General features: G+C 44.9%; 1 protein-coding gene across 4 annotated transcripts in view; it reads right to left on the bottom strand.

The window, feature by feature from the left end:
• Positions 1–715: 715 nt before the first annotated feature.
• Positions 716–27550, bottom strand: part of CHP1 (calcineurin like EF-hand protein 1) — a 34030-nt gene continuing 7195 nt past the window's right edge. The window contains exons 3-10 of one of the 4 annotated variants that reach the window (XM_075613449.1): positions 22536–22616; positions 21193–21314; positions 16894–16955; positions 16071–16193; positions 9774–15547; positions 6406–6748; positions 3603–3882; positions 716–1597 (exon numbers count right to left, since the gene is read on the bottom strand). In XM_075613449.1, the coding sequence (XP_075469564.1) occupies positions 15494–15547; positions 16071–16193; positions 16894–16955; positions 21193–21314; positions 22536–22616 (442 nt within the window). In that variant the 3' untranslated portion in view covers positions 716–1597; positions 3603–3882; positions 6406–6748; positions 9774–15493. The remainder of the gene's footprint in view (positions 1598–3602; positions 3883–6405; positions 6749–9773; positions 15548–16070; positions 16194–16893; positions 16956–21192; positions 21315–22535; positions 22617–27550) is intronic. The other 3 variants (XM_075613447.1, XM_075613451.1, XM_075613450.1) reach the window with 3 other exon arrangements.

Below are 27550 nucleotides of genomic sequence, written 5' to 3'. Positions count from 1 at the left end.
AAGCTCCTTAATAAACCATCATGCAATTTGGAATTTTGTAGCATATTCCCATTTTCTGGTTATTATCTGTATCTGAAGTCAATCAGCAGGTGTCCTAAACATAATGGAAATGCTCGGCTCCAATTCACCAACCTGCTGAAATGAAATGCATTTCATTGCAATTTTTGATCACCACCTGCCAACAAAACTAAATGGCTAAATAGTTTAACCCTTTAATACAGCAATGCAAAGAATGGGTTATATATATAAAAAAAATAAAGTTTACATTGTCTCCATAGGGAAAATAATCATCCTAAATTAAGTGGATTTGGAAAAATAGACATGCCACTAAGTTATTTTATATCCCTCTGCAATAAAGACATGTAATGCAGTATACAGTTACATTCTTACTATTTTTCTATTCGAATCGGAAAGACGGAAACTACAGTAAAGTATTGTATAAACCTCTCTTCTCACTGTACTGGGGATCCCATTTTAATGTGTCGAGTTGCTCCGTATCTCAAAACACAGAAGTTCAAATTTGCTTTTCTAGCAAATCGGCTCATTGTTTAGGATTTCTTCAGGGCGTTCAGATTTGAAGCTACAATAGCCAGCAATATAAAGTTCTACGTGCACCTTCTTCAGGTGCCAGCACTGCAGTATTCGCGGTACTGATGAATTCTTGCACAAGTTTTGATCTGCGGTTTAATTGTTCCCTTTCAAAAAAAAGCAAAAATCACACAGCTGCATTTAATCTCAAAAAATAAAAACCTTGTAAAACATGCTATTTCACTAGCAGAGTTTCGTTTAAATCCTGACTATGAGGCTGTGTAACACACGTGGTGTGACCAAGTCGTAGTATATATTTTGAGAAAATCCAGTACTGATCCAAAAGAATCCTGCAGATCACAGAATACACTGCAACCCGGGAAATGAACCATGCTTTGCAAGATTTGCTGAGACTTGTTAAAGAGCCTGAAAAATGTGGAAAAAAAGGCTGTTTGGCTGAAGTAGACCAAGGTAACTTCTCTTTCCCCTCCTCAGAGAGAGTCTTCTCACAGCTTCCTTCAATCATACAACCCCCACCCCCCCCTCCACCGAGAGCTCCTGTTATTGTGTCATGTAACACTGAATACTTTTACTCAATACTTTGATCTCTCCTGCAGTGAAGGGCTTCCCGAAAGTGTTGGCATTGAGCTAGAGGAGGACCAGGAGAATACATTACAGTCTTTAGCACAAGCACAGAGATGGCAAACAGATTTAAACTCCCCTTGGTGGCTCTCACGGTATTACTATCTTTCCTGTGCATTCCACAAAACAAAATATGGAGCGGTCGTGTCCAAAGAGGTGACGCTGAACACCGCTACACCAGAGATCATTAGTATTACAATTTGGCATGAAACAGGCAAAGTAACTTGACAGCAGATAGGTTGTTCTATCCCATTTGGACTGGATGCAAGTTGGGGTCTGGGCTAATCTAGCCGGTAATGAATGTTTCCTGTGCTCGCTCCATGTTGAAGAGCTTTTCTTAGCATATCCAGGTGCGTTAGGTGCCACAGTCCAGTTCCATTGAGGGAGCAACTTGTAGTATAATTCTGCTCCATTACTGGACCAAGACCTAGGGTGCAGAAACAAAGTGTGTGTCAAACTACAACAGAACGTAATGCAAGTCAGGGGCAGTTACAGACAGATCACAGAAGTAAAATGTTCTGAACAGAGAGCAGCAAGGTAGCATGGGGGTAACTGTTCTTCTCTTCCCAAGATGTTTATTACACATTCATCTTGGAGTAAACTAGCAAATCCACAGTTTGGCAGGCAGTGGGAAGGATGGAAGCAGACACTTTGATGGCAGAGGAACACATTTGGCAACGATGCTGTGTGACTTCTATTTGGCAGCCAAGCATTCAAATATTTGCATGAAATTCCCAGACGCCAAACAAACATATTGTCTGAGGCTCAAAATGATAGAGACAAATCAAAAACTATCGTGCTAAAAAAACTCATATAATCTACGGTGACTGTTGGATTAACGCTAAAATACTATGCTGCTGGAACAAAGGGACTGTTCCTTTGCCCATTTTTGATTGTAGAAAAATAAATTAGTTTTTGTTCGCAATGAAGAGACTCAATAGCACATAATTTCACATGAGCCCTCATGCTTTAGCATGAGGTCAGACAAGAGCATTTAATGTCATCTGTCAGCAAGGCCTGCCCAAAAAAACCATGGTCAACCAAACAGCACTAAATATACATACAGACCTGTGAAACATAGATCATTTGAAGGTTGACATTAATTAGCACAATTGTTAAAATCGATCGGCACGACAAGCGCGCTTTTTCTGAGCTCTCCTCCCACCTCGAATACAAAGGAGATAGGCCTAGAAAAGCCAATGATAAAAAAAAGCCAGTGTATCTGTATTTCCAGCATGAGCCGCTGCAGTGGGTATTCAGCAGCAGACAGCATTGTGCTGGGATGATGGATTACCTGGGAAGAGCTGCTTCATTACCGTCTAATAGACTCAGCTATGCTCCCACACAGAGAGGCGGGAGAGTCCCGTTTCCTGTCCCTTGCACTGAGCTGAACCCACTTCCCCCTCTAGATGCAAAGGGGGTTAAAGGTGAATCTGTAAAGGGGTTAAAGGTGCATAACCACACCCCCCCCCCCCACCACCACCACCTGCATGATGATGTGATGCAGAGAAAAACTACACACTTCCAACCCTATTTTCTACAATAGACTGAGCTACCTGTACTGAAGCAGGGATACCCTGAAAACTTGACCTGTTGGAGAGGGTCTTGAGGAGTGGCATTGAGTGCCCGTAATCTACAGCGTGCTTCTACCAACCAATAAATACATTCTTAAAGTGGGGAAGGGCTGAAACCCAAGCAATGCCACGGCAAGCCTTTAGTCCGTGACATTTAATTATACACCAGCAGCCTCAAAATTCCTGCTGCCACCTTTCCAGAGTCTGGTGTGATCCCCAAACTAGCAGCCGCCAGGAGAAAAACAGCAGGATTTTTAGACCATGTTTGTATTTGTTCAGCTTTTCTTTCAATTTAGTCTGAATTTGCAAACCTAAACCAGAATGTGTTACTTCGCCCTCACCCCGCCCAAGAGATTAAAAGCATTTCACAGGTGGGACTGGCCCTTTAATCTTAGGAAACATTTCCCGCTGGCGATGTTTGACACATTGCAATGTCTGCAGAAAACTATAAGAATGTTATTTAACCCCCGTTTCTGGACAGGCTTTACAATAGGTTGCCGTGTTGTGCGTGTAAAAAGAAAGAACAATATTAGGATATGTTGAACACACAATGAGAAAAGGGAAAAGAATGTTCCCAGGGGAAAGACAAACAGCCCCTAGTAATCAAAACAAGGTAACAAAAAAAAAGGAAGGAGGAGGAATTCTCCCAGCACTCCAAGGTATTCAGTTCTTTAGATATTGACCGTCTTTTATGTAACCAATATCTAAAGAACTGAAAACCTTGGAGTGCTGGGAGAATTCCTCTCTCTTTACCTTGCTTGTGTACAAAGAACATTAACTGTGAATCCCTACTGTCTCCTAGGGGTTCTGTTCTAAGTATTTCTCACCACACGGGCATGTACCACACAGCATTCTTACCTCCTCCTGACCTTCATAATGCAGACGCTGCATTGCGAAGCTTCTTGTTGCAGGTGTTCAATCGGATTTCCTCACCGGAGAGGCGTGTAGGCCATGGAGTCATCTGATCTTCTCCTGACCTTCAAAACGCTGCAGCAAACATCTGCAGGATCAATCAACGTCAGGCCAGAAGCATGCGGGAGCTCGGAGAACATCCCTGTAGACAACGGATCGTGCTGCTCCCCTCCTTGCGCTAAGGGGGGGGGGGGGAGGAGGAGAGAGAGAGCGGGGAGCTTATCAGCTGCAGGGAAAGAAAAAAAAAAAAGAGAGAGACTCATTAGCAATTAAAGCTGCATCCCAAGTATAAATGATTTAACAATTAGCTTGTATTTGTATACACTCCCACTACTATTTCCCAAAAGTGTGTTGCCCTGTATCTGTTCAATATATAGAACCATGTGTTTTTATTCACAATCCTGTCTGAATTTATGAACTTCAAGGTACTTTTCCTGTTTAGGAGAAATATTGCCGTCAAGTATTTTTTTAATTGACCGATTAAGATTGGCAAATTTTCCAACTGTTCCATTGCAACCAGTGCCACCTTGGACGGCCACCATAAACCGCTAATAAAAGAAATAAGCATTTTATACGGTGTGCTCAGCTTTTCAGACCAAACTTCAAAAGTCACTATTGGGATCTAGGGTAACTCTGGCGGAGCAGCCAAAGACAAGTAATAAATTACTACAGAGGGTCGACAATAATACTTGTCGACCTGTTTTAATTTACTGCGTGTAAAACTAATCAGCAAAACATTAAACAATGAGGCAAGGCTCAAAGTGTTCTAAAATAATAAAAAAAATGTAAGCAGTTATGCTTGAAGTCTTTAAAACATTGTGATCCATTCCTGCATTATTAACTTAGAAATTAATATATCTTTATATATTTTAAGGGGAAGAAGCACTTTATCCTATGTGCTCTTTAAAACAAGGTTATTCTTACAAAATTCTCCATGTCACAATAAAAACAACTCCCTAATAAAAAGTTAATCCCTTTAGAAATTCTAAAACAAAGGTTTAAAAAGTGTCCTTCAGATTGATATAGTGATGCATCTGCATTAAGATTTTGTAATGAAATACTTTCTGAATGACACCCTAATTGGTAGTGGCTTTTTTATGTGCAGGATTATGTTGCACGGTCACTGCCCGCCTGTCTAAGACTGATCACCTAGATTATTTCCCCAAAAGGTACCGACATTTTACAGTACCCTTCGAATGGGTAAAAGTAGAATGATACTCCACTAGGCATCGCATTAGACTTTTCCTTAATGCATGTTTATACTAAAGTATTCTTTAGGAACAAGCAATTTCAAGGCTCATTACTGTGCTGCATACACGCAGAATATTTGTGCGGTGTTAATTTCAAGGTGACTTCCCACAGGCCTGTAGGACATCTTCTATGGAGTAATTTGCCCATATCAGAGCATTATAAAGCCAAATGGAAGCCTGCCTCATCTGACACATTTTTACCATTAAGAAAAAAATGGAACTTAACTCATCTACAGTAGATTTATAGTTTGCTACAGCTGGATCGAAAGTATTTATTCTATGATAAAGGGAGTTAACATGTTATATTCACCAGAATCCTCAAAATTAAGGGCATCGTGCAGCAACATGTATAAAAGATCCCATCACACTTAGCTGCAACATATCAGAATTACGCAAACATACATGCTCTATTTTAACATCAGTTCCATATCTGCATTTGTGCGTAATGGCCATTTTGGTGTAAAAGGCTGCACAGTGCAGGGGGGGGGGGGGGGGGGGGGGTAACCTTGCACTTCACCCTATTAGGGACATCTACTGTCTCCAGACAGGACAAGTGTCATTGGCTTAAAAGGCCAGGTCAATCCCACATCGGATTTCCATCTGAGACAATAGGTAATTCAATTACACACGTCTCTATACTACAATTAAATCACCCCTTTAAAAATGTGGATTTGATCCTATTACTAACATATACACTGAACTCAGTTGCTTCTACTGACTTCAACAGGGATCAAACCTTTCAAATAAAGCATGAAACCATTAGACACAATTACCCCCCACCAGGATAACCCCATTAAACAAACATTCTCTACATACAGTAGTGTATGAAGATCACCACCATAATTGCTAGGATAACCTTATTACAGTTTCCCCAACAATGATCCCATTACACAGCCATTAATAGGATCACCCCCAATGTTAGAGAGTGACTCTCCCATTGCACACCCAATTGTCTCCTCTTCAGGATCACCCATTCAAGTCAATTTGACAGTTCTTCCACATAATTGAATAGGAAAATCCACTTCAATGTAAAGGTATCCCCATTACACACAGTGACCCCATTACACACAGGGATCCCATTACACACAGGGATCCCATTACACACAGGGATCCCATTACACACAGGGACCCCATTACACACAGGGACCCCATTACACACAGGGACCCCATTACACACAGTGATCCCATTACACACAGTGATCCCATTACACACAGTGATCCCATTACACACAGGGATCCCATTACACACAGGGACCCCATTACACACAGGGACCCCATTACACACAGGGACCCCATTACACACAGGGACCCCTTTACACACAGGGACCCCATTACCCAGAATACCCAACACACCCACCAGCATCCCCGGGCCCCCTTAACATGTTCGTGAACCGCAATATACAAATAGCTGCCCTATATATATTGTAATAAAGACAGGACAGCCCCCATAACACACTCAGTGGCCCCATGGACTTTAATGGAGTCACAATCCCACCTACAAGTTATTAAACCGCGTGATATCCTTCACCTGTGCCGCCGGGTTCCCTGAACCGCGGGGTCCCGGTCCCCCCGGGCAAACCAGTCACTGCCGCTCCTCACTCCGCCATCTTCGCACCTCCACAGACCGTGACGCAGCATCGAGCTCCACCCCCCCTCCGGATACTGGGCGTGGTTAGCCGGGGAAGGAATGCGAGCGAGGCTGCCATTGGCCAGGACCATCCGTCCATCACCGATGGAATCCCACCCACTCTGCAACGTCAGCTGGTGTGAGGGCGCGCTGTGATTGGCTGGAAGTGAAGGGCATGGAATGCCCCTGGGTTAACCCCTTCAAGGCCACGTGTTCTTCAGTAGGAATGTGACCGGCAAGTTTTTGGGGCATAAAACCAGAAAATAATTATTTTCTTTTAAAGTCTCCAGTAGAAAAAAATGTGCCAATAAACAAAGACATGTAACAGCCAGTGCAGCATGTGTAATGTCTGTTTCTTAACTCACTTTATGTTTTAATGCATTTTTCTAAATAAAAAACCCAAAGTGCTTAATAATTCCCCCAAATCCCAATCACACACGGACCTGACATCTCACTGATTGACTTTCACTGACTTCCTATCAGTGCCTCAAACATTGTAATGGAGTCTGCGATCAAAAATTAAAAAAAAAAAAAAATCTGCAGTGTTCCATTAAAATATATTTTATAACATTCAGATACACCCAATCTCACTGTGTTTGATCCATGGCAGTGCCTAGTTGTACATATAACTCCATAAACTAGATGTACAAGTGGCTTTCTCCATGTGATTACTGTTTCGGGACTACAGTTAAAGCAGAAATCATCAGTGTCTGTCAATATACCCTATTAATTACATTATTACCGCACAGCCAATCCGCAGACTTCAAGTTAACCCCTCCCCCGATCCGGAGATATTTGTAATTTTTTTGTTATTGTTTCTGACACACAAAAAATGCAAATATGGCCGCAAGGTCAGCAAGAGAAAACAGCGCTCTAATGATCAGATTGCAGATTTCTATTGGCTGCTGGAGCCCTGGGGACCATATTGTGTCCAGCCTGTAGGCATCATCAGGGATCACTTTGTGTTTGCCTTGAGTCTTTATTTATTGCGTATCAATGCCACTGTAGAAAATATAGAGAAAGTGGCACACCGCTACTCATAGAAAACAAAAGTGTTCTCTCACTGGTGCTCACCCTCCGTTGATCCCGGCGTCTCAAAGCTGGAACCAAAGTTTGCAAATAGTGGTTGTGGTGAAGGAAGCACACAGGAATCAGGATGGTAAGAAACTTACTCTGTATTTTAATCCATAATCCGACATGTAACGTTTCCTCATTCCACTGTAGGGTCTGAGGAAAAGGGTCTTCGTGTCTTGGAAACGTCACGTCTGTACCTGCTCTGCTTATAGATTAAAATACAGAGTACATTTCTTACAATCCTGATTCCTTTGTGCTTCCTTCATCACAACCACTATCAATCTCTCTGTAGAACGACCCTGATTTTATTTATAAAATGTTTTACCAGGAAGTAATACATTGAGAGTTACCTCTCGTTTTCAAGTATGTCCTGGGCACAGAGTTAGGGTGACAAATAATACATGGTTACAAATACAGTTACATAAGTGAACAGGGTATACATTATATTCAAGACATTGCATGCACATGTAGCCCTGGTAGGGTTTGGGGTATTATTCTGTCCTCCTCCTGGCAGCAATCCCTGGTAAGGGCAGGTTTGCCAGGAGTAATCATGGGTTTCCCCCACACTTGCAGCTCTGTGAGTCAGAGAAGGTAGGCAATCAGGTCTGCTGTCCAATCAGGGACAGGGGGCTGGTTCTTACTGGAACGGATTTAAGGAGCTGCACCTCTCAATTTAGTTAGTTGTCTCTACCTTTGAGAGACTGGTTTACCAAAACCAAGCTGTCAGGGCTCTGGCAGTTTGAGACCCTCCCTTAGGGGAGTGGAGGGAAACCATTTCCTCTTATTACATCAGGAGATAAGGGAAGAGCAAGGACTGCTCCTGGTGGCCAGTGGCTGGGAGTGAGGTCCAGGGACATCCTAAAGGTGAAGACCTGAGAGAGAAGAAGGTATTCAGTGTAAGCTCTGTACTGCTGTGATTCAGAGAAGACTGAATAAAGAGATCTGTGTTTTACTATACTTCTGGCCTGAGAGTGAAGTCTGTTGGGAATTAGGGAAAGAGATTCTCCTGCAGAGACTTCTCCCCATACAACTGGGAGCTGCACGAGATGGATGCGCTGCACCTGTGAGTACTATTCGGGCAAGACCCCAGAAGCCTGTCCTGTCATTCCCCTATAACACCATGCGAGAGACTCAGGGTTCCCTGTTAGCAGCAGGTTTGCACCACACTCAAAGAAGTAACCAGAGCAAGTTTCCCCTAGATAGACCCTATGTGAGATTGGGGGGTTGGGGGGGGGGGCGAGAGGGGGGAAACAAGGTTACACACAGTTAAATAAAATATATATTATAGATATTATAGGCATATGTAAGGCCTTCTTAGGCTAAAACATCATCCTCGGGATATGCAATAATTTAAGTGTTAAGGCGGATAAACAAATGGGCCTGACGCTTTTTCGTCTGCATGTTTTTATGTGATACTAAGTGAGAGACCCGGCCTTGCCCGGGATGTGAATCCCTAATAATTGTTTTGTGGGGGGGTGAATCTTGGGTGGGTGGGGGGAGTGGTGAATCATGGGTTTGGGGGAGGGTGTGTATCTTGGGTAGGGGTGAATCTTGGGTGGGTGGGTTGGTGGATGGGGTGAATCATGGGTTTGGGGGAGGGGGTGAATCTCGGGGGGGTGTAAATCTTTTGAATCTTTGAATCTTGGGTGGTTTGAATCGTGGGTGTGTGAATCTTGGTGGGGGGTTTGAATCTTGGGTGGGTTGGGGGGATGTGAATACACACAGGCATTGAAAGCACAAATAGGCAAGCCACGACCGCCCCCCCCCCCGCGCCGCCAGCCACGACCACCGCCCCCTCTCTCCCCCCCACCCCCCCGCGCCCATCTCCCGCAACCCAGACGGTTTACCCACAGGAGGCAGGAGGGCTGTGTGGGACCTGGCAGCTGTGTTCTGGTTCTGAAAGAGGTAAGTTACACAGGGGATTACAGGCTCCTGTGGCAGCGACGGGGTTAACACATTTCCCACGGGACACCCACACTCTCTGCCTCACATTGACCCACACTGTCAGAACCAAATCGGGATGAGAAGTCCTTTACTGAATGCCTGGGAAACAGCATTACCCCTGGACGGGGGGCCGGGTAGCACTGGGGGTGAGTGCGTGAGGGTGTGTCCGCGGCAGGTCACTGTGGGTGGGTGTGGGGGGGGGGGGGGTGTTGTCACGCTCACCTCGTTCCCCCCTCACCTTTGTCGCCAGCCTGCGGGGTGAGGAGAGTGGCCGGGTAGTTGTGCGTCGTAGTCCCCAGTGGCAGTTTGCTGTGTGGTCATAGAACCACACAGGTCAATGAGGTGTGCGGGGGCGGGGCTGGGCCACAGACCAATCTGATTGGCCAGAGGCTGAGTGACAGACCGACGGACCCATCAGATTGCCCAGAAGCACAAATATACGTTTTATGCAACAACAAAAAAACCACACACAGTTAGTGCTATAAAAGTGTGTAACCCTCCCTGCCGGGCTTATAGGGAGATCACATCGATGTACTTACTGTGTGTGGCCACTCCACATTGGTTGCTATGACGCAGGGTGCTGGACCATGAGGCAGCCAGGATGAAAATAATGGACGCCAGGAAATGTTGGTGTGCAACCGCCTTTTATTTGTGACCCCAAGCACAGTGACCGCTCCCACACTTATTGCCAATGTTGTACTGCATGTTAGAACAGACGTACATAAATATGGTGTTTGCAGTAGTGCCCATTCCTAGCACATCAAATGGAGGTGCGCTGCCTTAGTTGCTTTACTTGTGTGGGACCCCCCCCCCCCCATTGGTTCAGGACCATCGGTATTACTCCAGTTACACTGGGCCCAGACAGGATTCCTGTTAGGTTCTTTGCAAGTGACCACAATAGCTTTGGCCTGTTTAGAAACTGCCACTTCCATACAGACCACAAAGAATATCAATGTGGATCCGTGGCAGCCACCTTTCCAGAGGCCCTCTGTGGCATGCCATGGAGGGGGGGGGGGGACACGGGTGATGTGTCCCCCTACTGCCCCGATCACCATAGCTGCATCCCTGCCCGCGCGGGAGATGGAGGGGGGTTGCGCGGCCGCCGGGGGGGCCGAGGAGGAAGGGGTTGTGTCCCGGAGCAGTGGTGGCAGCAAGGTTGTGTGTCTGTGAATATATTTATCAAAGTTGCACAATGTTAATAAATAATTTATTCTCACGTCTTTTTATTTTTAATTTTTAAAATATTATCCCCCCCCCAAGCAGCAGCACAAATGTGTTTACTATGTCCCAGGCCTTAGCTTTGCTTTAAGATCCTAACTTAAAAGAACAGTGCCCTTATCTACAACAAAGCAGGGGGGCCTGGTCTGTGCTATTAGTTTATAAACATCGCTATCTACACTCCCCGAGGCTCCGCTCCTCTTGTCCTCCGGAACCGGACTTCCAGACCTCCCCCCTATCTTCTATCCCTTGTGATGTCACATCAGTATCCCCATGATAAACACAGGGTGGGGCCCAGAACACACTACCCTGCTATTAGCTCCTCAAAGTAAATGTGTTAACCTCATTAGGAAGGGGAAGTTATGTAATTTATTAAGTGCTGTTACAAATGTCAAATGCTAATAGACCAGAGGTGGGCAACTCCAGTCCTCAAGGGCCACCAACAGGTCAGGTTATCCCTGCTTCAGCACAGGTGGCTCAATCAGTAATTACACCACCTGTGCTGAAACAGGGATATCCTGACCTGGTGGTAGCTTGAGGATAGGACTTTTCTATCTCTGTGGTAGACTGATGGGGCTTTTAAGAAGAAAAATCCAGACTTGAGGAATAAAAAAATAAAAAATACATTAAAAAGATTTATTTACGAACTGAAGCAAACACCAACAATATTATAAGGCACAGCGTTTAATTACAACCATTTCCCCCCCCCCCATTACGCAAGGAGCAGAATTAGTTCTATTTTAATTAAATAAGTAATTTTTTTTTTATATAACAAAAAATGCTACATCACTGTCAGTTTATTAGTGCGGGAAATAATGTACAAACGAGTTTCTGGAGTTTGGATTCAGAACAAGATGTGCACAAATAATGGCTTCTCTGCAGTCTAAAAAAAACCAGCTTGTTAAAGAGGTAAAAACCCGCACTATGGTGAAGGTAAAATGCCAGATTATAGATTTGAAAGCAGCATCCAGTTTCAAGTCCTTTTCATTCGTAAAGGAAGAAACCATTCAAGAACGCGTACACCTTTCCCACAGGTCTCCAAACCTGCCGTAGTTGCGATCACGCTATCTATAGATTAAAAATAAATAAATCTGGGAGTACACCAAATTGCAGTTATAACAGACGTTAAAGCAGGGGTGACCAACTCCAGTCCTCAAGGGCCACTAACCCATCAGGTTTTTAGGCTATTCCTGCTTCGACTGCACCACCTGTGCTGAAGCAGGGATATCCTGAAAACCTGATGTGTGTGGGGAGGTGGGCGAGAGGGGCGGTTTGAGAACCCCTGGAGTAAGGAGTCCGCAAAGGAGTTAGGCCCGGAGTTCTCAACTGAAGTCCTCAAGACACCCACACACAGGTTGGGTTTTCAGGATATTCCTGCTTCAGCAAAGGTGGCGCTATCAAAGTAGGGACTGATTGAGTCACCTGTGCTGAAGCAGGGATATTCCAAAAAAAACCTGACCCGTTTGTAGCTCGAGGACTGGAGAGCGGCATGTTCAAGGTTGAAAGCAGCAACTGATACTTAAAATCGAAAAATACTTACCATAAAAAAAAAAAAAAAAAAACAGAAGGAAAACCACAAACGTTTTGATGATGAAAGTGTTTAAATGTTCACAATATTTACCTAAAGTCTTTGAGATTTGCCTGCTAATCAGTCCTCAAATCTGCAGGTAAAGAATGGTTCTTTTGTTTTGGCCTTTGTTTGCAAAGTAATTGACAAGCCACCATTATCCTAAACAGATCAGACGTAGACAATCTGTTTGGATCCAGTGTCCCTGATGAAATGCAAAACATTAATGTCTCAAACACATTAAGGAATTATTCTAGATCAGCCGACCAGGCCATTTCCAGACGAAATTCACATTTGACTTCAATTGGGAGTGTGGCCCGAAATCAGCCCGACGGGTCCGGGTCAGCCAACGTACCATAAACCCCAAAACGGTTACAAAAACACTCACATTTGATCCGCTTTCGTGCACTGCCCCAGCAGTAACCCGAGTGTATAAAAAGGAGGAATGTGGGCAGGATCAGAGAGAAAAAACCCCCACGAGAACAGACAATCTGTTTAACCCCTTCACTGCCAGAGGAACCCACATTCTGGCTGGTTTGTCCATGTAGAAGCTAGGCGTGAATGACCATGACATTTCCTAGCCTGGAGGCAGCCAACTCCAGTCCAATAGGTCAGGTTCAGGATATCCCTGCTTCAGGACTGGTTGCTCAGTCATTGACTGGCCAACTCCATTCCTCAAGAGCTACAGCTTTCAGGATATCCCTGCTTCAGCACAGATGATACATTAACGACTTTAACGCATGGGTAACGAACCAAATGATACAATCAACTGAGCCACCTGTGCTTAAGCAAGGATATCCTGAAAACCTGACCTGTTGGTGGCCTTTGAGGACTGGAGTTGGCTAGCCTGTGTTCGATCATACAAGATGAAAGCTATGGATAATGCAGTAAATGTATGAGATCGGGGTTCACAAGTAGCCCTCCCCAGCACCTGTTTTGATACAGACTAAACTAACAGGACAAGAGTGAGGCCTAATTTATTTGCTACAAAGCAGATTGTAAGAGTTTAGAAAACAAACGTGTAATGCCCCTTTGAAATGTTAAAACTACCTTAATTATAATTTACATAAATAGACTTCCAACTTCAAATAATTACAAGTCACCTTTTATACTATTTAAACGGGTAATCTCTGACAGAGTGCTGTACCTTATAAATTCTGCATACATAACATAACGCAACAAAAATAGCATCGCCCTCCCTTTTGAAATGACTGCCAAAACACATCACTGAGGCAAGGGGTCCTCAACTCAACACCCCCCCCCCCTCAACATGTCAGGTTCTCAGGATAACCCAACTTCAGCTCGAAGACTGATCCACCTGCGCTGAAGCAGGGATATCCTGAAAACCTGACCAGTTGGGGGGAGGGGGTGTTGGCTGGGTGTTTTATTAATGTTTGTTACTTCATTTCATTTAATGATCACTTAATAGGATTGCTGCTTTAAAAAGGAGCAACTTCAGAATTCTTTTTACCCCCTCGTTTATTTTCTTATAGCCCCTCCATGCCAGGACAACATTCCCACCCGCAGAGTTTCTGTATACATCACACGTGTATGTGGATCAATATCTATGGCAGTGCTAAACAGGATATACCACAAGGGCCACATGTGCGGGTCCTTTAGCCCTCAAAAGGGATACACACCGCTGCACCCCCGGGTACAAGCTTTCTAATGCCGTCGCACTGATCAATACTGTCCCAGCACTGGGAACTAGTGATTAGCACAGTCATTTGGCAGCTCAGGTGGTGCGTGCTTTATTTTACTGCTCTACTAGGTGTACAACTGACTGAGAATACCTGCAATACAGATTGGCGCTTTTGGAAGCTAAAACCCCAGGTGTTTGTATGGAGATCAGAGGGATCCAGAGAAAAGTAAGCTTTATACTGCCGCAATATTCATTCTTAGTCAGGCACAAAAATGACCCATTAATCCACCTAAAGGGGGGCTTATAATTGATCGTGCCATTGTAGATTAGAATCCTTTGTAACATACAACATTCAGTTCCAGTGCCGAATCCTTCACACACCGTTTGAGATCCGCTCACTGGTCCGGTAGTGTTTTATTTAGTTTGAATAAAAGCAGCATAAATACATTATTACGTCCTCACTGTCCTAGACCAATATCACTGACGTTTGCTTTGCTATGCAACAGGACCAAACTTTTATTTTTTTTACATGAATACTTCCATATTTATCTAAATATCCCCATTTAAAAGAAAAATATTTGTCCAAAAGAGCATGGCAAATTGCACAAGCGTTTACTTCCTGCCACGGAATAGAATTAAAATCGGATAACGGTGTTCTGGGGCAGGCTGATGGGCTTACCGTTTTTGTTACCCACAGGCACCTAACCAGGGCCAGCTGGGAATATAGCAAGGCCTCTTACCGCCTCCAAAACTGGCATCCCTTCTGGCTAGCACACCTCACCTTGATGACACGACATCGTGAGGCCTCTTGTCCGCCCTCGCGTCACATTGTCAAGGCAACATGTGATAGCAGGAGGAGATCCCGGCGCGGCGAGGCCCCGCGTCACAACTCCGGTAATCAGTTGAAATGTTGCGGTGGTTAAATGAACAATTAAACGTGACTGCGGAAGTTGGGCATGGGGAGCACATGGGCTCTGCAAGCGCGCGTTGGGTGCATTCACACCGATGGTACCGCCATCAATCTGGCCCAACCCACACCTTTACCAGAGCTGCCATGACAGGTGTGCCCAGTGCAATGCTGTCTGCACCACATCCCTAACACCCTCTCGTTCGAAGGGGCTTAAAGTTTAAAGTACGGCTTTTAAAGGCCAATGAAAGAACGCAGCGCAGGTAGATAGAACAAAATGTACTCTACAGAGAGGGGGGGATGGGGGAAGACATCCTACTCATCAAGTACCCGCGGAAACAACCCCTTCAGCACCAGAAGGGCCTACAACGCATTGCTGGCATTGAAGGGGTTAATTCCTATTCCCCATTTAAAAGGTAGAACAGGCCAGGATGCCTTCCCGTGTCACACTGTGGTTTTTTCCTTCTTCCTATGGCCAACGTAGGACGTTCCCACTGGGTAAGATCTTGGTTTGAAGCTCACACTTGAGCAACTCATTTGACTGCAGTGGGCTTGGAAGGGTATAGTCTACTTCTGATCTGCTACAGCTAAACGGCGTGGACTTCCGACTAGTGTAGAAATCGGATGCTCATTTTCTGCTCCACGTCAACCTTCTCCAGGACCTAAAAAAAAACCCAGAAAGAACTTGGTTATCGCCCTGGTCACAAATCATGCAACTGGTCATGTGTTGAAGAATTACTCCAGTGGGTTATTACGGTCTCGCACAAGATGCCCAACCAGACGCAGCAATGAAAATCCCTGGGTTGACCTAGCATCATTCACCAAGGTCTTTAGTAAATGAGCATGAAACGCCTGAAACCTTGGCTCACTCAGGAGTCTGAGCGCATGCAAATCTCATAACATTTCGGCATAATGCACCCCCTATATGCCTTAGATACCACAGTCCAAAATGGTGCCCCACTTTATACTGCAGTATTACACACCATTATATATTGCAACAAGCAAGCATTAATAGAACAGGGAAGATGAGGCTTGAGTAGGAGAGATGGAGAACAAGAGACCACGCTAAACCGTGACATAAAATGTAGAACAAGACCACAAAGAGCAGTTACAGGACAAGCGAAGTGGGAAGAGAAACTGGTTTCCTGCCAGTGTAGTTTTTGGTCAGAGGACACGGATGCCAACCTTGACAAACTCGGAGAACGAGATGGCACCGTCTTCGTCCTGGTCTGCCTCCTGGATAGTGCGGTCAGCAATGCTTCCCAGCTGCTCATCCGATATATTCACACCCACCATCATGCGCAGGACCTGCGAGAGAGAAGCAAACCCATTACTGCAGCCCACTGAAAGGCAACGCTAAAGGGGCAGTCCCTCCCAGGACCAAGCTGGATTAAAAGTTAAAGCGGGTCACATCTGGGGGGGGATCAGAGATTTCTTAACCAAATTTATAATGAAGTATTTTGACTTTAATTATGTTTTAGTCAGCTTGTAAGACGGCAAGCCTTGAAAAAGAACGCTGCGACGTTCGAAATGCATTGGATGGGTCTTTTGCCACATTAAAGTGCCCTTTTAATCATTTTTTTGTTCTGGTTTCTTCCTGCTCCGTTTGTGCTGGTGCGCTTTTTGGTCTCCCTTTTCCCTGTAAGACGGCAAGGGAAGATTTGGGGTTTGGTTTACTCTGTGCCATTTTAACGGTCACTGTGTTTCCTAAAAGTTTGCGTGGAAACAAATTAAATCATTTTAGGGAGATTAGTGCACATGCTAAAATTAACAAAAAATGGAAAATGTGGATTATGGAGGGGCATTAGACCATGTGGGCAGTGATTTATCCGTTAAACAGTAGTATTTTTAGCCCTGAAGGTCTAATCCAACCCTGTTTGGTTGTCCTCCTGCCCCAATGATGCTCTATAAATAAATGCAATATATATCTTTTTTTGGGGGGGGGGAGGGGGGGAGGGGGGGAGGAGGAGGAGATAAAGGACTGGGGTGTAGGAAATGATAAACCTACTTGCAGGAGCTCATCCCGAGAGATTCGGTCATCTTTGTCCAGATCATACAGTCGGAAAGCAACTGGAAGACAGAAGAGGTTCTATAAATAAAATCCAACGTGTATTGTAGCTCGGGATCTGAACCAATTTAAGGGCTCGCTCAGACAGGGCGCTATGCCTACTTGCTAGCGTTCGCGCCACCCCCCCTCCCCCCGCTCACTCCTGCAGCCCAGCAATATGTGCTCAAACTGCAGGATATTTAAAACCAGAGACAGAACATGAAACACAGACAGAGCTCAGTGCTACATCCATTAATTCAGATACACGGTACAGTGCATACATACATACTTGAATAAAATGGTCTTTTAGTTTAACTCTTTGGCCAAATTGTTGTAAGCCCCTGAGCCCCTCCAAGGCAGACCACGTCTCAACACTAATATAAATTCTTAATAACCTGTACATTACCAGGAAGAATGATTTATAATAAATCTGTCAAAATTAGTTGCATAGTTCTAAGTCTGATTGAAGCTCTTATTAACCTGTACATTAACCGGAAAAGCACTCTGTATTGGATTTGTCGCAATCAAACTGTATGCTGGTTCCCATGAGTGTGGAAGGTGAAGTGAGCTTTTAACCATTTAAAAGTGGGAGGGGTGAGCTTCAAACCTGGGAAGGAGGAGCCACCCTCCAAATCAGCTAGGACCAGCTGAACAGAATTGCAAAACATACAGAACCCCTATAAGCTTGCAATTCTGTTCAGCTGGTCCTAGCTGATTTGGAGGGTGGCTCCTCTTTCCTAGGTTTGAAGCTCACCCCTCTCACTTTTAAGAGAGGCGCGCACGCCGCCGTCAGCAGCGGGGTCCTAGCCTAATGGTGATTTACTTAAGATTATCAAGGGATTCCCTGGGAAGAATTTGGCAATGGCCGAAACTTTACTCTTCAAGACCAAATATTTAAATTTTTGGTCATATATTTCCATTTACAATGTTACTACATTTGATACAGCAATATTGTAAACCACGTATAATAAGTTTACATTTAAAAGACAAGCCCCAGCACAGCTAGATTTTCCCCTTTATAGGACAGCTTGAGTCAGGCAATATACTGGCATGTTGGGAATACGGTGAGGATTATAAGAAGTGTTGATAAATAAAACATTAGCCGTGAGAGTTATGAATGTTTTAGGAACTCTGCTATGAATTTTGCATCTTACTTTCAATCTATTGCCGTTCCCATCTCGGATACTTCAGGAAGAGCGTAGACAAAGGGGCCTATTCACTAAAGCTCCATAAAATCAGTGCATTGGCGAGAGACTCTGCATTGTTTTACTGCACTTAAAAAACATGCGTCAAAACGGTATTCACCAAGAAAAAACACCAAAAAAAAAAAAAAAAAAAAAGTGTGATCAAAAAATGCAAGATCGTACTACTGGTTCTTTTTTTCTTCTAAGTGTTATTGCACTGAAACGTTTGTTTAAACTGCAGCCTGGAAGAGCTGCACGGAGACACCGTCTGCAGGTTATCATGCAGTTTAAATATTCATTTTAATAGTGTACGGGAGCAGGGGGTCTCCTGAGCTGAACCGCATTAATTTACCGGAGGAGCATTGCGTCGAGGGTCAAGAGGTTCTCGCTGCAGTCGGAATTGGAGGGTGAAGACATCAAAAAAAGTAAGAAAAACATTGATTGTATGTTATTTATGTTTTTTTTTTTAGGTTGCCCACTGAATGCCAATATGTTTATCTATGCCCTTTTAAAAGTATAGATTTGCGCAGTGACAAGCAATGTATTTTTTTTGCAGATGCTTTTTTTTCATTTAATTATTATGTATTGTATTTTTGGTGCTTGTTTTTTTTTTAAGATTGCCCATTGATTGCCATAGTGGCAAACCATGGCCATATTATATTGGCATGGTGTACCACTGTGCCAATCAATTGGTTTATTGTCAAATGTTTGTTTTATTTAAATGTAAATGTGTTTTATATTGTGGGTGGAGGAAGTTGCACCGGGGAGGGTGGTTAGGCCTCCCAGGTGGGTAGCGGGGGAGGGGGGTTAACCCCTTAATTACTATAGCGGTTACTGACCACTAAGGAGATTAAAGTGGTTAGTGGTCATTAGTCTTTTTTTAATGTAATGTTGCTGCCCACGGAGGAAGATGAGGACGGCCTTCATACTGGCAGGGGTAATTGCAACTTTAATTACCTTTATGCTGGCTGGTTTAAATTTTTAATGGGCAAATTCACCATTATAGATGTTTGGTTGTAAGGAATCGGGGAACACGTCCACTGCAACGTGTTCCCTCCTTATCTGTTGTCCGCAGCCCTCTACTCTGGCACCAACGTGTACACGCACCCCCGCTCTGCTTACAGAGCGTGCGAAGTTCTTCTAGAGTGCCACGGAGCTTAGCTCCGCCCCCTCGGACGCACCCCGCTTCTCACGCGCGACGCGCACACGTGATGTCGTGCATCGCTCCCCAGCCGCGTGGCAAGTACTAACAGCCCACTTGTCTCCTGCAGCCAAACCTGGCCTCCGCGGAAGCCGCCCCTCCGTTCCGCCTCCCTTGTGACTGGTTCCCGTGTGCTATAAATATCCTGCAGTGCCTGTCTTACCTTGCTGAGCATAACTAGTTGTAGCCTTGTGCTTCCATGTCTGTTGTGCCTTGCTCCCTGTCTTGTGCTTCTCTACAGTTAACCCTTCGTGTACCGACCCGGCTTGTACTTGGAAACTCCTGTGGATACTGACCCCGGCTTACCCTCGACTCTGCTGACTTCTGCAACCCTGATCACACCTACACAGACTACCACTACTCTGACCTCTCCAACCCCAGACCACGGACTTTGACCATTCTAATCTCTCCAACCCAAGACCTTTGCAAGTATCGGGACTATATAAACAGTGTTGATCTAAAGAAAGATCAGAAAGTTTCCCCCAATATAGTAAGCACTCTGTCATATATTGTAGCAATGAGTGGACTTAGTAGCCCAGCAGTGAAATGCTGCAAATGAGGTCAGTTGACCCAGAATCACCGAGGAAATCAAAAAAAGAACAACATTTTATTACTTCTACATATAGATTAAAAACACAGATACATTATTAAAAATCCCCATACTATTGTGGCATAAAGAGTTTGTCGTCAAACAGATAGACAAGCCTAATTAGCTAATACCCACGGTAACTCATCTGACATCCAATTGTTTTTAAATCAGAATAGCAACGAGTCAAATGCTCTGAGTATTTGTTTCTGCTGTGTATTATATTCCAGTGATACACTCTGGCACTTGTGTGTATAGGAAGTAATTGGCAGGATACAGATATTCTGCTACGATAGATACTTACATCCACCTGCCGCCCTAACATAGACACTACCCATTGTAGTTTAAATATGGCGATTGCGGTTTCGTTCACTTTATTCAAGTACCTGGACTAACCCACTCTCTCCAACCCAGATCCGGCTACGCTGACAATCCGCCTGCCCGGCACGCTTCCGCTGCGCGGTTCTGTATTTCCCCACCTCAGTACCGGGGTCCTGTCTCGCTCGTGGGCAGCACAAGCGTTACAGGGGATACATTTTGCCCATTACTGTAATGTATGTGTTGGCAGGGGGGGTGGGGGGGGGGTGTATTTATGTATTGCACTAACGTTTTTTTGAATGGGGAAAAACGCTTTTAGCCATATTTGGTTAATAGCACTTGTACCCATTCCTGTTGGTACAAGTGGTGGGTGAAGATGGTAGTTGCCCCGGGTGGGTGTTCAGGCCTTGTGGTAGGGTAACACGAGGGGTTAAGCCCTTCATTCCCTTACTGGTTACAACCGCTAACTTCTACTGCCATCCTCCCTCAAGGCCTAAACATCCACCCAGGGGCAACTGGAAGCTTCACCTGCCCCGTGTACCAACAACAAAGTAGTGCCTGCTATTCAACCCTTTTATTAGCATAGTGGTTAGCCGCTAAGGTAATGAAACTGGCTGCAATTTTATTTATTGCATAGGATCGATACCGGAGGCAGGCAGGGACCCCCGGGAGATGCAGGGGCCAGCAGGACCCCCAAATTTTTGCGGTTCCCGGAAATCAATTCTATGCAGTAAAACTAAAAGAAACTGCTTTTATCCATCATGATCGCACAATGGACACGAGTACACATTGTAGATGTGTGTGTATTAGATGTCAAGTACTCATCCAAACAAAGTGCATCCACAAAGGAAGGATACACAATAGTACCAACACCAGACACTGTCACTGAGCGTCTGGATTGTGCTACCATTGTGTAACCTTCCGTTATTTGGGGAGCGCATGTAAAAATGGAGATGAAACGGGATACTTACAGAGCAGTTTGTTGCTTCGGCTGTTCAGAGGCTCAGAGTTGCTCGTGTCTTTGCCATTATCGTCGATGGGTCGGAAGTGAGCGAGCGTCCTCATGAATCCACGGAAGTTCACTTGGTCCTCTCTGCAGGACACAGGAACGTATCCAGGAGGTTACAACACGGCAGGTATAAGTGATGGGGGGGGGGGGGAGAATTTAGACGTTTATAGGACCTACTGTATCACTATGATGGATTCCCATTCTAGAAACAATGTGCCCTTGATTGTTGCATATTGTGATAATGTTTCAATGTAGCACAGAATGGCAATTTCTATGGGATTAATTGGTAATATTTGCACACCACAACAGCCCAGTATACACGAGTGGAGTGGTTCACGGTGATTAACACCAAGAGGATGGGGGAGGGGGGGAGAAGATGCATGGTGGTCCTTCAAACCCTTATAGTTGAAGTGACCCATGATTTTGAAACCCTGGCTTGTAGGGTCACATCTTTGTATATAAACTCCCAGGACGCCAGTCCCTTCACTCCTGTTACAGAAACATGTGTTTAACACTAGTGGACTCTTTCCCAAGTGATCCACGGGTTTAATTCCATCCTCGCCTTGCTACCGGCATTCTCTAATAGTCACCTTTGGAGACTGGGGTCAAAGTTAACAGCTCAGGAAGAGATTTACTTTTAAACCCAACGACATGGCGTTTGCACAAACTTAGCTTGAACAAAACCCCAACCACTCTGCTCACCTCCTCTGCATGACATGTGACAATCAGGTGATTTGTGGGGACCATGGAAGATATGCAGATATATAAAATAGTGCTCGCTGTACGTTTCATGGTGCTGGGTTTTTGCCTTTTTACCCACCATGACCCAACGGTCTGGTTTAAACACAAAAGGAATAGAAGAATGATAAAATTGCTGCACACTATTATCAGAAAAAAGGGGATACAACTACCGGTGCTCCTGGTTCAGGATTCTCTGTATCAATCCAGGGTATAACTAAGGGAAGAAAATCAGGGCTGCACGGATTTGCTCAATAAACTAATTTATTGTCAATAGACTCAACGTTTCGGCCACACAGGCCTTTCTCAAAAGCAGAAATGGCATAATGGCATTATGCCATTTCTGCTTTTGAAAAAGGCCTGTGTGGGCCTGAAACGTTGAGTCTATTGACAATAAATTAGTTTATTGAGCAAATCCGTGGAGCCCTGATTTTCTTCCCTTCGTTAAACACAAAAGGAACATTTGGGAAACTAAACTGGTACATGCTCATCTCTACCCAACATGATCACAGAGGTGCGTGTTCACAAGCCAAGACACAGCCCCTAGAGAAACGCCACATTACTAACCCTTCGACAAAAAACGCATTGATGATCCTGTCTCCCAAAGGGTTGATGGCAAGTTCTGGTATCCGCTGGAAGTCTTCCCGGCTGGAGGAAGAAAAGATTAAATGTAATAAGGTGAAAGGGAAAAAAAACAAACAACAAATGTATCGTCAGGTATGAATTAAATATTTTTCTGATTAGCGTTGATACTACATGCATTACATAAAGAATATACAGTTTTGCTGTATGCAGAAATATTTATACTAAAAAAATTGCAGTAATTCCTTGCAATTGCGTATAGCAAATATTGGGATTGCTGATGTATATTGCTTAGTTAGATACGAAGTCACACAGAAAGATGTATTGTATATTTAACCATCTTTCAGTGTGTGCCGTTGTGGCGGGGAAGAGGTTAACTGGGCTTGTAATAAAGTTCAGGCCCACTTGGTTAACCCTGACCCGTGTGTTAGGGTCTTAGAGTGTCAGCTCTGGGACCCAGATGTCAAAAATGTATTACTGCAACTGTATACAGGCATACCCCGCATTAACGTACGCAATGGGACCGGAGCATGTATGTAAAGCGAAAATGTACTTAAAGTGAAGCACTCCCTTTTCCCACTTCGATACATGAACTGTCCTGCAATCGTCATATACGTGCATAACTGATGTAAATAATGCATTTATAACAAGCTCTATAGTCTCCCTTCTTGCGCACAGCTTCGGTACAGGTAGGGAGCCGGTATTGCTGTTCAGAACGTGACGACAGGCGCATGCGTGAGCTGCCGTTTGCCTATTGGGCGATATGTCCTTACTCGCGAGTGTACTTAAAGTGAGTGTCCTTAAAGCGGGGTATGCCTGTACTGATTTTGCGACATTAAAGAATGATGTGATTTTATTTCCTCTCCGGGGATGCTGGGATCGGGAGATTTCTAGGCTGTAAGTTTCAGGGTGGGTTTGGCGGAGAAAGTCTTTGCAGAATGCGTCTATGTAGCGGGGTTCCGAGTTATGGGATACCCCAAAAGTTGTATACGGTGATATCCTCTGATACTGCTAAGCGCATTACTCCGCCAACCTTGTACCCTGAAAACGCTCTTACGACTCACTGCCAGAGTCCCTGCTGCAGCATCTTCCAGACAAGGTAAATGGGTATGAAGGGGTTAAAAGATATCTGCAGGTATACACAGTGTCCTTAGTATAGCATGGGACTCCCCAGTATAGCAGAGGTACCCCCATACTGTACATGCCCCGGTATCCTGAGCCTAGATTAGGGGTTCAGGAAGGTGCTCACTAAGGTTATGAAGCTGAGCAGATTTGCAGTGTTTAAAAGTATGTTTCTAATGTGTGCCAGGAATGAGGCCAGTGATTTGTAGGGCTTTCTAAGTTATAGACTCTGGAAGGCACAGATGGTTACCAAGCTCGGCTCCGGTGTGTCTGTCCAGGGGCCATACTTGAAAGGGCTTAGAGATGCCTAGGTGTGGTGCCATATGGGCCCTGCAATTATTATAGAGCACCCATATCCTGGCATGAAACAAGGCAACCTAACACCCTTTGCTAAACAGCCAGCCGCTGTGGAGCCTCGCACCGTGGGGGGGCGAAGGGGCAGAGGGGGCTATTTCACCTGCCCGGGGAAAAGGCTCAGGGGTGGGAAACCCTGTATGAGTGTTTTAGATTGGTCGTTATGTGGTTGCTAAGGTTTTTTGATTGGTGTCCAGGTCCCAGAAAACCTGCAGCCCAGAGGTTTGAAAAGCTCTGACACAGGTCAGATTCTTCAGTTCTAAGTGTTCTAAGAGATCCATCTAAGGGCTGGGACCCGCTGCGCTCGGCGGCGCGAGGGTTCCCCACCAGCAGGGGAATCCTCCCTAGCCGGTCCCAGTCCCCCTTCGCTGACGGCTCACTACGCACTGTGACGCGTCAGCCGGCAGGGGATTCAAGAAAATTGTGATCCCGAGCGGTGACGCGTCACGTGGTGCGCTGATGAGCCAATCAGCGGCGGGGGCTGTCATCAGGCAGCTTCCTACTCAAGGTAGTGTGTGTGTTTTTTTTTTTGTGGCAGAAGGGGGAGGGAGCTGCTTACCTTACAGCAGCCCGCAGCAGCTCCCTACTGCAGCCCAAGCCCGTGGAGGGAGGGGGGGGGGGGGGGGAGTAGCGGGTCCCTCCGCTCAAGCCACGCCCCCTCCCGCTCCCACTCCCTACAGACCGCGGTCTGTGTCTGTCAGCGCCCCGCCTGTCTGCAGTGCGGGCGCGCTGACTGAGGGAGCGGGGCCTTAGCCTAAGAGTTATCAGTTCCACCTTGTGTGATTCACCTGAGATTCAGTCCCATTGGAGAAGTGGCCTGGAATATTTTGCTGGGTGTTTGCAATTAGGAAAGATTAGTTTTGTTATCCCAGTTTTCCAAAGTAAGTGTCTTTTTACTGTATTTTTGTGTAACATTGTTGTGTGCGTTCATTAGGTGAATAAACGCAATTTATTTTTTATCTCTCTGCTTGCTCAATCAATGATCCCGGTAATTAAAAGTTGTAATAAGCTGGTCCTCCCGTGACAGCCGTTCTGAGATCTCTTTATTGGCTTTTCAAATCTAGGACTAAAAGTCCATCTTAACCGATGAGGTGGGGGGTGGGGAGTTGCAAAGTACGATTTAGTTCAGCATTGATATATGTATAAAAAGGTGCAAAGTACAGCTGATAAACATTGTACAGCAGATGAGAAATCCTTAATTAAAAAAGGCCAGGGAGATAAGAAAGTTATAGAGTATGAAGGGACAGGCAGGGAGCGGCCGCAAACTAGCGATGGAACATAACCCCTTCACTGCCGGAAGGGCAGTTAGACTTCTGGACCTCAATTTGTATTTAAAAACTTTAACACAATGCTGAAGGCTTTCAGTATTACTGTGTGAGACCTACATCTACACACGTCCATCCGTCATGTCCTGCATCTACTGCAGGGGAGGCCAACTCCAGTCCAAGGGCCAACAGGTCAGGTTCAGGATATCCCAGTTTTGGCATCAGTGGCTGAAGCAGAGATATCATGAAAAACAGGCCTGTTGGTGGCCACCCCTACAACCTTGTTGCCCCATCTCACGTTCTATAAATTGACAACGTTTTTACAAGGCTGTTTCTGCATATAAATACACAAACACAGGTTTGCTGTGACACACACACACAATATAGGGGTTTAACCAGCAAATGGAAAGAAACTTCCGTTTCCAATGTCACTGCGCTTGCCAACTCACAGTATAAAGATAAGCAGCCGGTGTGATGGAATGCTTCCTTAGGCCCGTAATATATATATATAGTGGGCGCGCTTGCTGCGCCGTGCCCACGCAGCACTTGGCTGTGGTTAGCCAGCCTTTCTATGCTAGGGCCGCGGGCGCGCACGGCAGTGAGCGTGGAGCCGGCTGCTCGGGGGGGGGGGAAGGGAAGACTCCAAAAAGTTTTCGCGCCGCTAACGCTCAGTCTACAATGTGCGTTTGTGTATTTATGCATGCATGCACACGCATGTATGCATGCATGCGCACGCATGTATGTATTAAAGTTGCACAATGTTAATGTCTGTAAAGCGCTGCGTACAACTAGCAGTGCTATACAAGAACATATTATTAATAAATTTATTCTCACAACATGTCTTTATTTTATTTTTAATATATTATACAATACACAGCACCACACAGTGATTGCTTCCCAGTGACAAACACACACAGTACCCTTCCAAGCCTGTCGCTCACAGCAGCACGGACCGTACACACAAAAAGTGTGCGTCACGTGCACGAGCGTTCGCACAGGCGCGCCCCCCCACTATATTACAGGCCTAAGAAAGAAATGCGTCACTTAAGGGACTCATTTCGACAAAATAAATATTAAGGTCTTCGCAAGAGTAGTTTAGCTAATCCTGTTGCCAGAAGGGTCTTCAACGCACTGCAAGCCCTTCCGGCAGGAAAAGGCATACTACACACACGGATGAACAAGGAATTATGGGAAATGTAGTCCAGCTATTAATTTAAAGTGACGTAAACATTCCAAAGCGGGTTTATTGCTTCAGAACTCGGAGATCGGACTAGGGGCTTGAGTGCAGAGGGCCTCTTGCTGTTATGTAGATGCTAATAACATTTTCCGACTCCATCCACAAGGATCTGACATCCGAGCATATGCACGCGCGCCTCCGCTCCCCCCCCCCAATACCAAGTAACACCAATTTACTAAATTATAGGTTTCATTTGCACCATATTAATCCTACTGTTGGGAATAATCCCAATTTAAACAAAAACATATGGGTGATCCAAAGGTAAACTAAAAATATTTAGTGTATTGGCTTTCCATTAAAAAAAAAAAAAAAACACAAAGTTTTTTTCGCCCCAAGGAAACCTTCCACGAGGAAGATATATTTGGGAACTGAAACAGCACATTATAATGGATGCTAACAAACGTCATGTTTTAACATGTTAACTATAAAAATCGGGGTGCCCACATATTTTATTTATTTGCCTAATAACGCCCCTTTTCAAGCTCATAAATGCTTTACCGATAAAACTGCCAAGAATTGGCTTCATGTTTTAGAAAAGACGAAACAAAATGCAATAAAACTCTTAAAACAGTGTCCTGTCATTTGGAATAATTGGATCGGTCAAGGAAAAAATAAATAAAAACTACCTTCAAAGCAGGCTGAATTATTAGGGATGTATTTATTTATATAGCGCCCTTATCCAGGGCTCGGTACATTAGTTAGTAAAACTTGCTTGGTGGGCTGGGGCCGGGTCTCTGGATCTAGTCTCGTTGGTAACAGTGATGGGTCCGACAGCGGGGACAGTGGAGGCGATTCCATCGGTAAGGTGGGTGACTTTGAAGGGGCTTTAGGAAGGTGAGCGTAAGGGAGATAAGAACTATAAGAACGTAGTCGTTCGGAGAGATCCCTTCATATGCTCAATGTAAAAGAAGCAGACTCTATAACAGAATAGTTTTCTGCTATTATTGGTATATTTTATATTAAATACAATGAAATTGCGTTTGCCGTCACAAATCAGTCAGAAAGACGGGATGTCAAAATTA

The sequence above is a fragment of the Ascaphus truei genome, chromosome 9 (assembly GCF_040206685.1).
Source record: "Ascaphus truei isolate aAscTru1 chromosome 9, aAscTru1.hap1, whole genome shotgun sequence".
NCBI lineage: Eukaryota > Metazoa > Chordata > Amphibia > Anura > Ascaphidae > Ascaphus > Ascaphus truei.
This window is presented reverse-complemented; position numbering and strand designations above follow the sequence as displayed.